This window comes from Rhinolophus ferrumequinum, chromosome 4 (genome assembly GCF_004115265.2).
Source record: "Rhinolophus ferrumequinum isolate MPI-CBG mRhiFer1 chromosome 4, mRhiFer1_v1.p, whole genome shotgun sequence".
NCBI lineage: Eukaryota > Metazoa > Chordata > Mammalia > Chiroptera > Rhinolophidae > Rhinolophus > Rhinolophus ferrumequinum.
This window is the reverse complement of record NC_046287.1, coordinates 58,280,249-58,294,598: the sequence shown is the minus strand read 5'-3', so window position 1 is coordinate 58,294,598 and position 14,350 is coordinate 58,280,249. Positions and strand designations below refer to the sequence as shown.

Sequence of the window (14,350 nt, the reverse complement as noted above, 5' to 3'; positions counted from 1 at the left end):
ATCATCCACTTACTAGCCTGTGATTTTGCGATAAAGACTTTTCCTCTCCGTGCGTGCTTCAGTTTTCTTATGTGTAAAATGGAGACAATAATGATAATGCAGTATTGTCCAATTGGTAGGGTTGCCTTGAGGACTGAATGAGGAAATTCAAGTACATAGTTTAGACAGTGCATGGCACTTAGTAAGCTCTATAAAAGTAGCTATTATCATTTCAGGTTCCCTATAATACTTTTTCCTGCTTGAGTAAATATACCAACATACACACACAACTCCTTTGTCTTTTAACATAATGCCACAGATCTGAGAAGCTATTTATTATAAAAGACCTTATTCCAACGCCGAGTAGGTAGGAGATGAACAATAAACCTCAGGGCTGAGAGCCTCTCTCAATTTTTCTGCATCACTGGGGCTGACACGGGCAGTTTAGTGTTGCACTACTAGGTTTCGCCCCCACCCCTTTTTCTTTATTTTCTTAGGGGGGGAGAGGGAGCTGTCACTTCTAAGGAGTAAAGTTGTGATTTATCATTCTTGATGCTGAGCCAAAGAACCTCCAGACCAGGGGAGCACAGCATGAGGCCAGGAGGCCAAAGCCAATTCTTGTAAACAGTCCTTAAATCAATCCTAGCGAGGGCGCGGGAAATTCCACCTAGTTAAAAATCTAGGAAGAGGGGTCAAGTTCACTACGGGAGGACTGGGGTGAGGAAATCCCCATCACCTCTGTCCTAGAAATCGCTTCAGGCCGGTTACTTAAAGAGAACTCTGGCGTATTAGGGTTTGTTTTCGGGCTGTTCTTTTATCTCCGGGGGCATAGCCTGCCTAATTTCGATTAGAATTGTCTAGAAGCCACATGCATCCATCCCGGAGTCACCTGAACGCGGGGTTCTCAGGGTACCGACCTGATTGCACCGCCACAGTCCGCGGGCACGGGGCGTGGCCTGGGCCAGCGGCCCTGTGGCCCCTTTAAGGGCCGGCCGCGGTCCACGTGGTCCGTGACGTCAGAGCAGGAAGTGTTTGAGGAAGTAGCGCTCGGCTGGCATGTTTAAGATTCCCGTATTTTAATGTCTGCGGGGTGTTACCAGAGCCCCCAGTTTTGTCGCCCCAGCCCCGGTTCCCCCGCCCCGTGTCCCCGCCGACAGGTGAGTCCTCGGGCGGGCGCGGGCCGCGGGGCGCCGGGGCCTCCGTGTCACCTGCCGACCCCTCGTCTCCTTCGCCCAGGCAGGCTCGTACCTCCCGCCTCCCTTGAGGCTCTTGAAAAAACTTCTGTCGAGTTTAAAAGTCGGGGGGTACTGGGCACGGAATTGTTTCTCTTGTGCCGTTGGAGTTGGGAGGCCCCACCAGCGGGGTGGTTCCAGGTGGATACTTGGAAGTGGGTGGCTTTGGGAGAGAGCTGTGATTCTTTCGGACTGTGTGAAGACACACGTGACCGTGGGACAACTCAGATAGATTCTCTCTCTGCCACCTTGGGCAGAATGGCAGGGCAGGTCTCCCCTTGCTGGAGTCCAGGCTGGAGAATCCCATTTCGAGGCAATGGGGCGTGGGGTATCATCTCCTTTGAGTGACTTCCCTCCCTGCTTGCTTACACAAGGTTGAGGTTGGGTTGGGAAAGATGAGAAAGCCAGAAGTTTGCTACCAAAACCAAAAAACAAACCAAACTGGTTTATGTACAAAATAAAAACCTCAGTTTCTCCTTTTTCTCTTCCACTGGAGCTCTATGGTATCGCTTACCTTCTCCATCTCATTGAATTCCATTTTTTCTTAACCATAACCTTTTGTCCCCCACCCCAAATTGCTTACAGAGTTAGCACAGCATCAGTATGAGCTGGTCACCTTCCTTGCCAACCCAGACATGTGGGGCCTGGGAAATGAAAGAACGGCTTGGAACAGGGGGATTTGGAAACGTCATCCGATGGCACAATCAGGTAGGGGCTCTGTGCTGATGGGAAGAGCCATGGGCCGCGCGGGTGGGGCGGGGAAGACAGGCTCTCCCCACCCCACCATTGCCTCTGCCTACCCCACAATGTGCAGTGTGCTGGCTGGGTGAATGGGTCTCACCTTTGGTCATGCGCTTCTTGGGAGAGAATGAGAAGGGGGAGCAGTGAAGGGGATTCAGGGCTGCTAAGCTGACTCTAGCTTAGTGGTCTCCGAGCTTTATTGATTATGCCACCTATTAAATAGTAAAAAAAATGTTCAGCTTCCAGCCTCAATTATATATATTTTAAGTTATGTATCTATGCTAACATTAGACTATCATGTACTAGTGTATTGTGTACTAATATATCACATGTTATAAAACATACAAAAATAGAAAAATTTAAAGGATGAGGGTAATGAAATATTTTTAAATGTTTAAAAAAATTTGTTTTACATTTTAAATATTTGCCAATTATGATGTCTTCCCAGTATTGTTTGCAATACTTCACAACACAAAATACACAGATACACGTGAAAGTGAGGATTATTCTTGAGGATATCGTATTTAATACAGATGAAAATCCGTATTTAAAATAATTTTTATAATTTTGAATTATTTGCACTGGTTTCTTTTTAGATCTGATTGGAGCCTCGTTGTTTTTACTCCTTACGTGTTAGACTTGAGTTTCTCACACTAGACGTGTTCTTCCATCTTCCTGTTTGCTTGTGCAGGTGTTACACATACTAAAATTCTCTGCAAGAATCTTTTTAAGCCACTTGTCCATTTTATGAGAGTTATTTTATTGGAATAATACAATCCATAATTTTACCTGAGTGGGGCACACATGACCTGCAATATGTCCCCATCGGCCCCTGTCCCCCTGCCTATGGAACGCCCATTTTCCTCAGGATACCTCGAGTACCAGAAGAGGCAAGTGACCTTCTGACAAATGACCTGAGGAGAGTGCCATACAGTTAATATCAGAAAAGCTTAGTTTCTTTTTAAGTCTTTGTGGATTGCAGTCTTGGATACCCTTGGGGTGCACATACCCAATTTGGAGACCACTGCTCTAGGGAACCCTCACTCACCAAAGAGCCAAAATTTGCTTCCTGACTCAAAACTCAGACCTACCGAAGTCCTTGAGGAAAGGCACCTGTTTGTTAGTTAAGAGCTGCTTAGCACCTTTTTGGACTGAAAGAATGGCAAATTGCACGCCATCCCGGGAATTTGACTGCGGTGAGCAGGGAGGGTCATCAAGGCTACTGGCCAGCCCGCACTGTACTCTGCCCTCCAGTAACATTCTCACACCCAACTGGTAGACTGGGGTTCCAGCAAACCTATACCTGGCGTACGGGGGCCTTAGAAACACCATTGGCTCAGAGTTATCCTGGTCAGAGTATAGCCAGGGGCCTAGCATTGCAACAGAAGAGGCAGATCATTCATTCCACAGCTCCACATATACCTGGGCTCGGCTGCTTCTAAGCAGGCAAGGGCTTCTAGAGTCCTGACCATGGCTAACTTCTTGCTGCAGCTGAACTAGAGCCATCCTGGTTTCCTTCCAAAAGAATTCTGTCCAAATGTGCCATCTCCTTGTCTGTCATCTTTAGTTCATAATGGCTGCCACCTGCCCTCTGGGTTTGGAAAACCATTGTCGGGTAGAATTCATTTCTGGCTGTATAGATTGGCCTAAGAATGTGTGTGTGTGTGTGTGTGTGTGTGTGTGTGTGTGTGTGTGTGGATTACTCTTCTAGAATTACTCATTTCAAGTTCCTTTCCTTGTTCAAAACTTTAAACTTATTTTTAAAAAGCCAAATGCCAAATTCCTCATCCTGCCGTTGGAGGCCCGTCAGAGTCTGGCCTCCTCCTATCTTTCTAGCATTGGCGCCCCGTGTTGGCTCCCAACAGGTGTGTCGGCTGAGCCCTCTCTTGGACAAGCCTCTCTTTCCTGGACAGCTTTATCTAAATTCTACCCATTCCTCTGGGATCAGCTCTCGACCATCTCATCCATAAACCTGTCATGACTCCTTCATTCCGTGGGAATTAGTTCCTCCATTGAATGCCTTGAGCTCCACTCATTTGGCGTGCCTCACATAATGCCTCTTTGTCTGTGTAGGAGTATGCCTTGTCAAGTCTCTGCGTTCCTGGTCAGCCAGGGCTCTGTCTGGCTTTGGATTTCTTTCGATTTCCCCATAACAACAGTCTTTATATTATACATGTGTGTGCACAAAATCATTCACTTAGTCAGTCCATAAATATTATCTATTATGGATGCAGTGGTGATTAAAACGCTTTTGGTTTTTGATAGAACCTTTTTGGAAAGGAGAGCCATTAATCAATAATTATAAATGTGAGCTCCCAGCTATGGTAAGCACAGCATGGGAGAGGGGCTCAGTGCAATGAGACCTCATACCAGGGTCAGGGAAGGCTTTCCCAGGGAAGTGGCACTCCTGAGGGATTGGTAGAACTTAGCTGGGCAGAGACGGTGGGAAGAGAGTTCCAGGCAGAGGGAGCGGCCTGTTTAGAGCACCCGTGGAGGGGTAGGTCATGACTAGTAGGGGGACTGAAGACAAGTGTGACAGGAAGGGAGGATAAAGGGGAGCCAGGTGCCAGGAAGGCTGAAGTGTAGAAGATGAGAGTCAGACCCTGCTGAGGAGGCTATTTTTTGGTACTAAGAGCAACGGGAAGCCGTTGAACGGGGTCCACTCTGCCTGCGGGGACAAATTGCAAGGGGCCCCAGCAGTGGTGTGGGAGCTGGGAAATCAGCTGTCTGAAAAAATGCTCTGATTGGTAGCAGTTACCAATTTCCACAGGGTAACTACTCTGACCATAGCTTATTGTAAACCGCTGATAGTTTAACAACCAGTTCTCCCTGAATTCCTCAATACTGAACAATCAACTCTGAGGAGCCGGTAGCAGGACACCACTGGCACTGCCCTGTCAGGGAGGGGTGCCAGTTACGAGGTTTTTGGAGTAGTTCAGGTGGGAGATTGGACTGGGCAGATGGTGGTGGAGATGGAGAGAAATGGGCAGATTTAAGAGCTCTTTTAGTGACAGGACTTAGGGGTGGACTAGAAAGTGGAAGGGCTGAGGGAGTTGGAGCCTTCGATTGTTGACAAGCACTCAGTAAACATTTGCTGATGAGCCTGGCTCAGTCCAGGAAGCTCTCACCATCCTCCTGGCTTCTCAGTTGGGTGCTTAGGGGAGGTTCTTGAATCGATGTTCAGGATCAGAGCATGAGCCAGGTGTTCTCTGGTGGATACCCCTCTCTTCAGAGCCTGTTGAAGAAAGCAGCTGAGATAGAGTGGTATCGATTATTTAACTCCAGTCAGTTATAATGATCAGACTTAACATAACCATGTATATTTCCCTAATACTCCACGTTTATCTTGTCTATAAAAGAGAGACTGTTTTTGCTTGATCATTGCATAAAGCAGAATTGCATGAAATTGCCTAAGCATTGGTATCCTCCGTCAGATAAGTGATGCCTAAGAATAGACCTGTCGTTTATTGAGAACCTACTACGTGTCAGCATTGGCTGAGGTATTTTATATGCTTTATCGCCAGTCTGCACAAGAACCCTAGGAGGCTTTCATTCCATTTTATAGTTGAGGAAACTGAAGCGCTGAGAAGTTAAGTCACTTACCCAAAGAGGCTTAGCTAGTAAGTGAAAGAGCTAGAATCTGAACCTCCATCTCTTTGAATCCCAGCCTCATGCTTTTTCCACTGTGGCTTGTTGCTTCTCCATGGTGGGGAATTTTAAAGTGGGGATATCCCAAGAACATTCTCAGTTCTTCACCATCAGTCTAAACCATTTCAAAGCACTAAGGGAAAAACCCTCCTTTGAAGGACAAAATACATGTCTTCCTTGTTTACCAGAGAACTCTAAAATGAATATTTCTCAGTGAGGAAGGACAGTGTAACAGTGACGTCACGATTGTTTCCCTGAGTTTTTTGGTTCTGTTACGAAGCATGGGCCTTGACAACCCTTGCTGCCTTGGTACTCCCTTAAATCTTTAGCTCAAGGTCACTACAGTCTAGATAGGCTGATATTTTCAGTAAGATCTTTGTTAAATACAAAGGAGGAAGAAAAGGAGATGACCTGAGTGACCTCAGTTTGCAGTACCTTTTGGGGGAAAAGGGGGGGAAAAATACATGACTTGCAATCACACAGCCCTGGATTCAAATCCTGGCTCTGCTATTGCCAGCTTCATGGGGCCACAACTTCCCCCATTGATTTTGAGGATGCTCAGATATTGATTCCCTCAGCTCTCAGCATGTCTGGGCCAGACATGGGGCAGCTGCCCTCTGGAAGCCTCTGGAAATGTCCTAGGGTACCTTGTAAATCTATTCTCTGAGTGCTTTGAAAGAGTCTGGGAAATACTGCCTTTGGTTCCAAAGGATACTTGTGAGGATAAGATGAAGTAATATGCTGGCTGTTATAAAGATAGCAAAGATGAGGTGTATTAATCATTCCCTCTATGAAGTAGTATTATCTTTTACTGGTCCCTACACTGGAGCAAACGAGGCTCACTTCAGCTTATCTGTGTGTTTTGAAGTCTTAAAGACTTTACTCAGTCAGTTCACTAGGAATTTATTGAGCACTGACCCAAGCTCCATCAGGGATCCATCAGGTCAAAAAAAGAGATGACCTTGTCCTTAATGTGCTTATGCTCTCTCTATTCAAGGATATTAAATGAATACTTAAGAATATATCAAGTAAATCTAAATATATGCATCAACTTGTATGGAAATAATAATGGCTTCTGTTTATCAAGAGTCATGTGCTAGGTGGTCTAGGTGCTTTATCCACATTATTTCTTGAATGTTCAGAGGAGAGGGAAGGCTTCTTGAGGAAATGGAACTTATGCAGGATCTTGAAAGGAGGTAGACTATACATTGTCTGATGGGAGAAGAGAAGGCACTTCAGATGGGTAGAGCAACATCTACATAAGGCTAGCGAAAGGAAATGATACTACTGTAATTTACTCATCTCAGTATGTGTCAGACACTCCAGCTCGTTTTAACTGACAACACCGGAAAGGGTAGAGGCATCTCTATCTTATGGATAAAGACCCAGAAGCTTAAGTAATGGGCTCAATGTCACACATTTACCAGGTGAAGGATGAGGGAGTTACACCATGACCTACTTTGCCCTTGAGCCCTGTGGGTGAGTTTGGAGGCCACTGTGTCCACTGAGTGTTTACACTGAAAGGAGTGGGTTGAAGTCAGAGCCCTCTCAGTGTAGACGGGTCAGTGCTGTTGAATCAGGGGTGAATATACAGCCAGACCCTGAACCTTTTGACTATCAGGCCTAGGTTCTGTCCCTAGGATCTCTCTGGGCCCAGCTTTGCACGTCCTTTCTGAAACATTCATCTTGGAGGGCAGGGCCTAAAAGGAAATGAGCAGGTTATTACTAATGGCTCCCTTATACCACAGTGGTCATGCCATGGTAACGAGAGTGGAATTTCTGTGCTAAGGATTTGAATGTACGTTTTGGCTACCTGTGTTTTCCCTAGTCATTAAAAGAAAGCTAACTTTGGGGAAGCTGGGCCAGCTCCTGTGTAGACTGGCCTTGCAGCTCACTTGTGCTCTAGCACCTCTCGGGAACTCTCAGAAGTCTGAGGATGTGTCTCACCGCCACCCCCCACCTCTCACCTCTCACCTTCTACACTTTCTAATACACTCACATTTATACATAAGTTTTCTATTTTCATGTACAAAAAGCAAAGAATAACGGAGAATGTAATTGATAATAATCAACTGCATGCAATATAGGTAACACTGTTGGCCCCTTTCTCCATTTTCTCAAAATACAAACCAATTTTAAATTTGGATCCATATGAAGAGTCCACTTAGTAGAAGTTGGATACTGAGATGGTTCGGGCCAAGTCTAGGTTTCCACAGAACTGAGCAGAGCCTCTAGGGTGTTCCAGGCCAAATACAGAAAGTCATCTACTGCTGTTTGAGTTTCACTACTGATGAAGAACAAACTCCCAGGGTTTCAAAACCAGTATTCATAGTCTATTTCTGTACTGAATTTTGCTTTCTAGAGCAGGTATGTTTTTAGCAACGGAAAATCATTGTTTGGGTTTGTATTTCAAATGAAAGATTATTCATGGCAAAGCTGGAATGTTTCAGAATATATCCTAGAGAGCCACTGTGTAAGAATAGTCTGTGTGTCTATTTTGTATGGGACATCCCCAGGCCGAGGAAGTTAGGATTTCCCCTTCAACTGTAGGACTAAGCTGAGTTGGCCACAAACAGATAGTCAGTTTTGGTCTCTATGCCCAGCTATTCCAGTGTTCTTATTGCTAAATTGACTCTTTAGTTTGAATATGGATATTGACGCCAATATGAAATCGTCAATCTTTAATGTCGGTCTTCAATATCAAAATCTATTCCTGGATTCTGGGTTGGGCCAGGTGACAGCTGTGTGTTAGGTCCAACGTTTGTACTGAGCAAAAGACTCCAATTATCTGTGGTTCTCCAATGTATAGGTAGACAGAGTGCCCAAAATACTTTCTCAGTCACTTAATAAATCTACCTTTGAGTTTGATTTATCTGTCAGTTTTAAGGAAGCATACTATTTGTAGTGGGCAGAATAATGGCCCCTCCCAAAGATGTCTACATCCTAATTCCCTGAACCTATGAATATATGAAGTTCCATGGCAAAGGGGAATTAAAGTTGTAGATGAAATTAAAGTTGCTGATCAGTTGACTTTAGATGGGAAATCATCCTGGATTATCTGGGTGGGCCCCATGTAATCACAAGGGTCCTCAAAAGTGGAAAATGGAAGGCAGAAGAGTCAACGTCAGAGTGATTCAATGTGACAAAGGCTCAGCTGGTCATTGCTGGCTTTGAGGATGGAGGGAGGGGCCCTGAACCAAGCAACAAAGCAGGCAGCCCCTAGAAGCTGGAAAGGGCAAAGAAATGGACTCCCCTAGAGCCTCCAGAAAGGAACATGGCCCTGCCGACATCTTGATTTTAGCCCAGTAAGACTCATGCTAGACTTCTGACCTCGAGAACTGTAAGGAAACACATTTGTTTTAAGCCACTAAGTTTGGCAATTTGTTACAGCAGCAGTAGAAAACTCACACACTATTCTGTGTATTAGAGTTAAAATACGTGCAGCTTTTAAAACATCTTGGTTTAAACTATCAGAGTCATTCTGAGGTAACAAACCATGAGTATCTTCTGGTAAACTGTTGTTTATAAGTCCATCAAAACATCACATGTTGAGTGGATGCTTTCAATACTGTTACCTCAGTTTACAGCTTGGCCTACCCGTCTTCTGTCATTTGTAGAACTCGGCATTCCACAGTCTGAGTTTCTATGGAGATTCCACCTGACTGGAAACAAGCATCTGTAACGGCCTGTCAGGGCCGCTATTTGACGAAGTTACCAGAGAACTGGGCAAAAGTGTTTGAATCTGACCACTAATGGGAAGTGAAACTTGAAACCAAATTCAAATCATTTGAGAACAGATAGAGGAATCCAGAAGTTCAGGATGTAGAGGGTATAACATTTTGTGAGATGTAGCACAGTCTGTACATTGATTGAAGAAATGGCATTCTTTTGACACGTTCCCTGACTCTTGAAAAGTATTAGATGGACTTCTGCCCAAATTCACTTGTACAGTTGTACTGATTGGTTCAGTATCAACAGGATTTGCAATTTTTGAGCACCTTCAGAGAGAGCATTGGAATCTAGACCAAAGATCAGGGTTCTAATAGCAAAGTAAGTGAATGATACTTAGGGCAGAACCTGATTGTCAGGCTGCACCAAGGAGTCTGCCGTCACAAAAGTAGGCGTGTGGCTACAGCATGGGTGAGCCTTGGAAACATGCGAAGTGAAAGATGCCATCCCAAAAGACCATATATTGTACGGTTCCATCGGTATGAAATGTATAGAACAGGCAAATCTATGGAGACAGAAAGTAGATTGGTGGTTGCCAAGGGCTAGAGGGGTTGGCAGGAAGATGGGGAGCTGCTGCTAGTGGGTGTGGAGTTTCTTGGGGGGATGATGGACATGTTCTAAAATTGTGTTTTGGTTGTGCTCCTCTGAATATACCCCAAACCATTAAATTGTATAGTTTAAAATTAATGAATTGTGTGGTATGTGAACTCCCTCTCAATAGAGCTGTTAAAAATAAAAAAAGCAGGCATGTGAGGTAACTGCGTGATGGAGAGCATAACCACAGCAATCTGGGGATTTGATGAAAGCAACTTTGGAGAGTATCTTACAGGTGTTGTAAGCATCTGTTTTCTGGCGTTGGAGCTGGAAGGGTCAGAAGATGCTTCCACCTTACTTCTGAAGCTGGTAGTTCTTGACCTTCAGTTTTAGGGATTGGGTTATCGAGCGGTGATTCAGTGGTCTTTATTAGACAGCACTGCTTGAGTTTGAAGATTCCCATCTTTCCTTTTCTTGCTGGGCGGGTCCTTGTTCCCGCAGGGATCATGGCTGGTTTGATACATGTGTGGCCGTGACGCAGTTCTGTTGCCTGAAGCACAGCCACGTGCACGCCGGGAAGCCCTGTCGCAGTCCTCCGTGTGTCTTTTTAAAGTCCCATTCAGTACCACATGAATTGCTACGCTTACAAGGCTTATGATGCTTTTCAGTATGTGTCATCATAAAATGAGAAAACGGCCTGACAGGGCCTCTGAGACATCCTTCAATTGGGCAACAGTAGGATTTTAGTCCCGTTTTGAAATCTTTTCTTACTGTTGGATCACTGGAGCCTCCTGCAGGCCGCGGCTCTTCCCCGGCTGCATGCTGAGTGTGGGGCTTTGGGGCGCGGTTCTTGGTGCAGCTGCATAGAATGCACAGCTTATTGGTGTAGGTCAGTTTGTTCCCTGATGGCAGGACCAGTTCCAGGCGGGGGCCACCAAAGCCACAGCCAGGGGCAGCTGCTGTCTCTCAGCCATCCTGGAGGCCCCCAGGGGCCTGAGGAGGTGGCAGCAGCGTAGCAGTGACCCTCTTGTGGCGGCCAGAGCATCCAAAGCTAGAGCTACTGTCCCTGCTGCTGCCAACGCTGTAGTCTCGGGGCCCTTTTACTCTGTCCCCCATGGCTCTCTGGTGCAGAGCACAGGCAAAAGGGAAGTGTTCATCGTCGGGACCCAGGCAGTCAGTTAATTATTCACAAAAGTTTTATTGATTGCCTTCTCTTCCATTCACGAAATCTCAATGGAGGGCATTGGGCTAGTTACTAGAATAGAGGTTAAAGTGCATGAGGATGAACAAACCTATAATTTAACAAAGAAAAGAGAAAATAACCCTAATGAACCTACAGAAAATGTCTTTAGTAGGTAAGGGCAATGGAAGAGTTACCTGTTTAGAGAGGAGGGCAAAAGCCCCTTGTGGTGGGAAGACTAGTGGCTGTGTACCTACGAGAGCATTAAAAGCACAGGACTGGGCCAGGTGGGCTAACCCCCTACAGTGTTAGAGGCTTGGGGTGGAGTTGTGGGGAATGGCTGGACAGGCAGGTTGGAGCCCAGCGTTGGAGGACTTTAAATGCCAGGAGTACCTGTGTAACATGGGTCTGCCTGCAGGAGTGTTATTGAACACCTGCTCGGGGCTGGACACTACTAGGGGCTCAGCTTCATGACAGTCCTGAAAGGTGGGTGTCTGGATTCCCATTTTACAGATGAAGAGACTGAGTCAGACCAAATGGTCTGCCCAAGGTCACAGCTAATAAATGGCTAAGTAGGAATTTAAATCAGCCTGTGCTCCCTCTACTATACGAGACTTGCATTCTCTCTGGAGAGACAAAACTCTCTCCGGAGACAGAAACATGAAGAAGAGAAACATGAAACATGAAGACAGTGTGGCATTAACTATTAGGTTGAACCATATGGAAGTGCCATTTGCGTAGGTCAGAATGGTCAAGATCGGCGATGTCATATGGTTCAACCTAGTGTGATAGTCGTCGGGGTTTAGAAGAATGAGCAATCTCTCGGGCAGGAATGGCCAGCAGACGTTTCGAGGAGGAGGTGGGACTGAGCAAGGCCTTGGTGGAGAGAGAAGGGCGTGCTGAGAGGAGGGGGTGGTGGCGCCCGACAGGCTGGCAGGTGACTTGGCATACCTATCAGTGGATACATATGCCAGCTCGGGAGCCCCGAGGTGATAGAGATCCACGTTTTGGACCCTGGGGAGACAATTTCAGATTTGACCTGTAGATTTCTCTGTGTGTTTGGCTGTTGGTTCTGCTAATCCTCCCTGTGTTGCTCTCGCTTCAGGACACAGGTGAGCAGATTGCTATCAAGCAGTGCCGGCAGGAGCTCAGCCCCCGGAATCGAGAGCGGTGGTGCTTGGAGATCCAGATCATGAGAAGGTGAGGCCCACTGAGTTGAGCCAATGTGACAGAGCTGCCATTGGGGTGGGGGGACCGAGGGGACTGCAGGAGCTGAGGGGCCATGGGGCACTGAAATGAAATCTGGGGAGAGCCAGCTAAACTTTGGGATCTGTAGCAATAGCCCTACCTGCTGCAAATCACAGTCCCCAGTCAGGATACCAGCCAGCCTGTCCAGGTAGAAGTTTCTACAGGAGTGGTGGTTAGTGTTCAACACTAGGCCTTCTCAAGGGCTTTTGGTCAATTTTATTTGTTATATTAAAGAGTTTAAAACAGCCACCCCAGTGAATTTTCCTTTGTTAGCAGAAATCCTTTCCCCCCTGTATCTCCAGTTCCAGGGGGGTATGTGACTCCACCGCTGTGAACTTGTTGCTGCCATTTATTCCCCCGGTGTGGTGACAGGGTCTGTCTCTCCCCAGGTGGATGCTGTCCACCCAGCTAGTAAGGTATTTAACAACGGTAATCGTGCAGGTAAACTAGAAAGCTGGTCAGCTTGGAAGACCTCACACAGGTGACCCCTCCACGAACCTCCTAAAAAGGGGAGGTGTCACCTTGTCTGCGAGCACCCACACACGTGCACACACACAGCACCCGTACTCGAGTGACATGAGATTGGAAGTCCCTCTACTTTCTCTGCTTTTAGAAGCAGTTTCGAAGTACAATGAGGACTTGCTATGGGGCACTCTAAGGAAAATTAAGTTACACAGGATGCACTCACAGAGTCCTTGAGTTCATGGTGCTGAAAGTAGAGCTGGGTGGATGCTAAGTGACCAGGCCCTGAGGTAAGTCACCAGTTCCTGACTCCCATCTTCCTATTTACTCCCCAGTGCCCTTGGCTCTTCCAGGCCTTTGTTGTCAGGAGAGCTTTGCTGAGACACAGACAGAGGGAGGAGTGGATTTGAGCCAAAGCTTGGGTTCCTCCCTCATTGGTTTCCCCCCTTTCTTAGGCTGAACCACCCCAATGTGGTGGCTGCCCGCGATGTCCCTGAGGGCATGCAGAACCTGGCTCCCAACGACTTGCCCCTGCTGGCCATGGAGTACTGCCAAGGAGGAGATCTCCGGAAGGTGAGGCTTCCCGGGGGCGGGGCCCGGCCTCCCTGGGTGAGAGCAGTGGGGCGACCTTTCACCGCTTCCATCATCAGGAAGTTCAGGGAGCCACAGTGACTTCAGCGCGATTACCTTTCCTTCTCAAATCCCCCCTTCCGTGTCCAGCGTGGGGTAATGGATATGGGGTGTGAACCACGACACTGAATCAGAAGGTCTTACGAGAAAATCAGGGAAGGGAACGCACAGCGATTACTAAAATGACAAGGAAGCGATCACTAGGTCTGAGTCCGGAGAAGGACTGGACGCATTCCAAAACAAACTTTTCCTCCCTCGGCATGTCCGGGCCACTTCAGTCTTTTATGTCAGCGTCACCGTTGTCCTTATTAGGGGGGATTTTCTCCCTCAGACGAGGCAGCAGTGCCCTCAGGGTCACAGAGTGGAGCAGGAACGGGGCTGGCTTAGTAATCAGGGCGCTGGGCTGGGGTTCCAGAGCTACCACTGACTCGCCTCTGGGCTCCACTTTCTTCCTTCTCACCATATTAACTTCCCTTTGCTAGAACATGCTCTTCAGAGTGGGTGATGGCAGCCCACCCTAGTTCAGGGACAGTGGTGTGTGTCCACCTCCCCGATGTTCTCTAAAACAGCGTCACACAACCTGTTTTGACACATTGCCTCATTCGATTTTCAACAACCCTGTGACGTTGGTAAAACAGGTGTGATTCCCATGTGAAGAGTAGATATCATGGCCCAGAGAGGTTAGGTGGATTACCCACCCTCACACAGCTGCAGTGGCAAAGCTTGGGTCACAGCCTGTAGGGACCCAACTGCAGGCCACCTCTCCGTCTGTGAAACTGAATATTGCCATACAGCACGAGGTAAACTAAGAGCTCTGACTTTGTGTTGAAAAAGAGGTTGCCCTGTTAGTGCACACCTCCCTCAGTTCTTCACCTTAGAAGTAGCTCCACGATACGGAGAGGGCGGACACTCAGGCATTTCTTCTGTCTTCACATGGCACATCATGTGCTGTTCTCAGTACTCTGGC

General features: G+C 47.0%; 1 protein-coding gene across 2 annotated transcripts in view; it reads left to right on the top strand.

Moving 5' to 3' along the window:
- The first annotated feature begins 999 nt into the window (after positions 1-999).
- The window catches only part of IKBKB (inhibitor of nuclear factor kappa B kinase subunit beta), a 50,408-nt gene continuing 37,057 nt past the window's right edge, over positions 1,000-14,350 (top strand). The window contains exons 1-4 of one of the 2 annotated variants that reach the window (XM_033104470.1): positions 1,000-1,136; positions 1,797-1,919; positions 12,149-12,243; positions 13,209-13,326. In XM_033104470.1, the coding sequence (XP_032960361.1) occupies positions 1,815-1,919; positions 12,149-12,243; positions 13,209-13,326 (318 nt within the window). In that variant the 5' untranslated portion in view covers positions 1,000-1,136; positions 1,797-1,814. Of the gene's footprint in view, positions 1,137-1,796; positions 1,920-12,148; positions 12,244-13,208; positions 13,327-14,350 lie in introns of those variants that run through there. The other variant, XM_033104471.1, reaches the window with a different exon arrangement.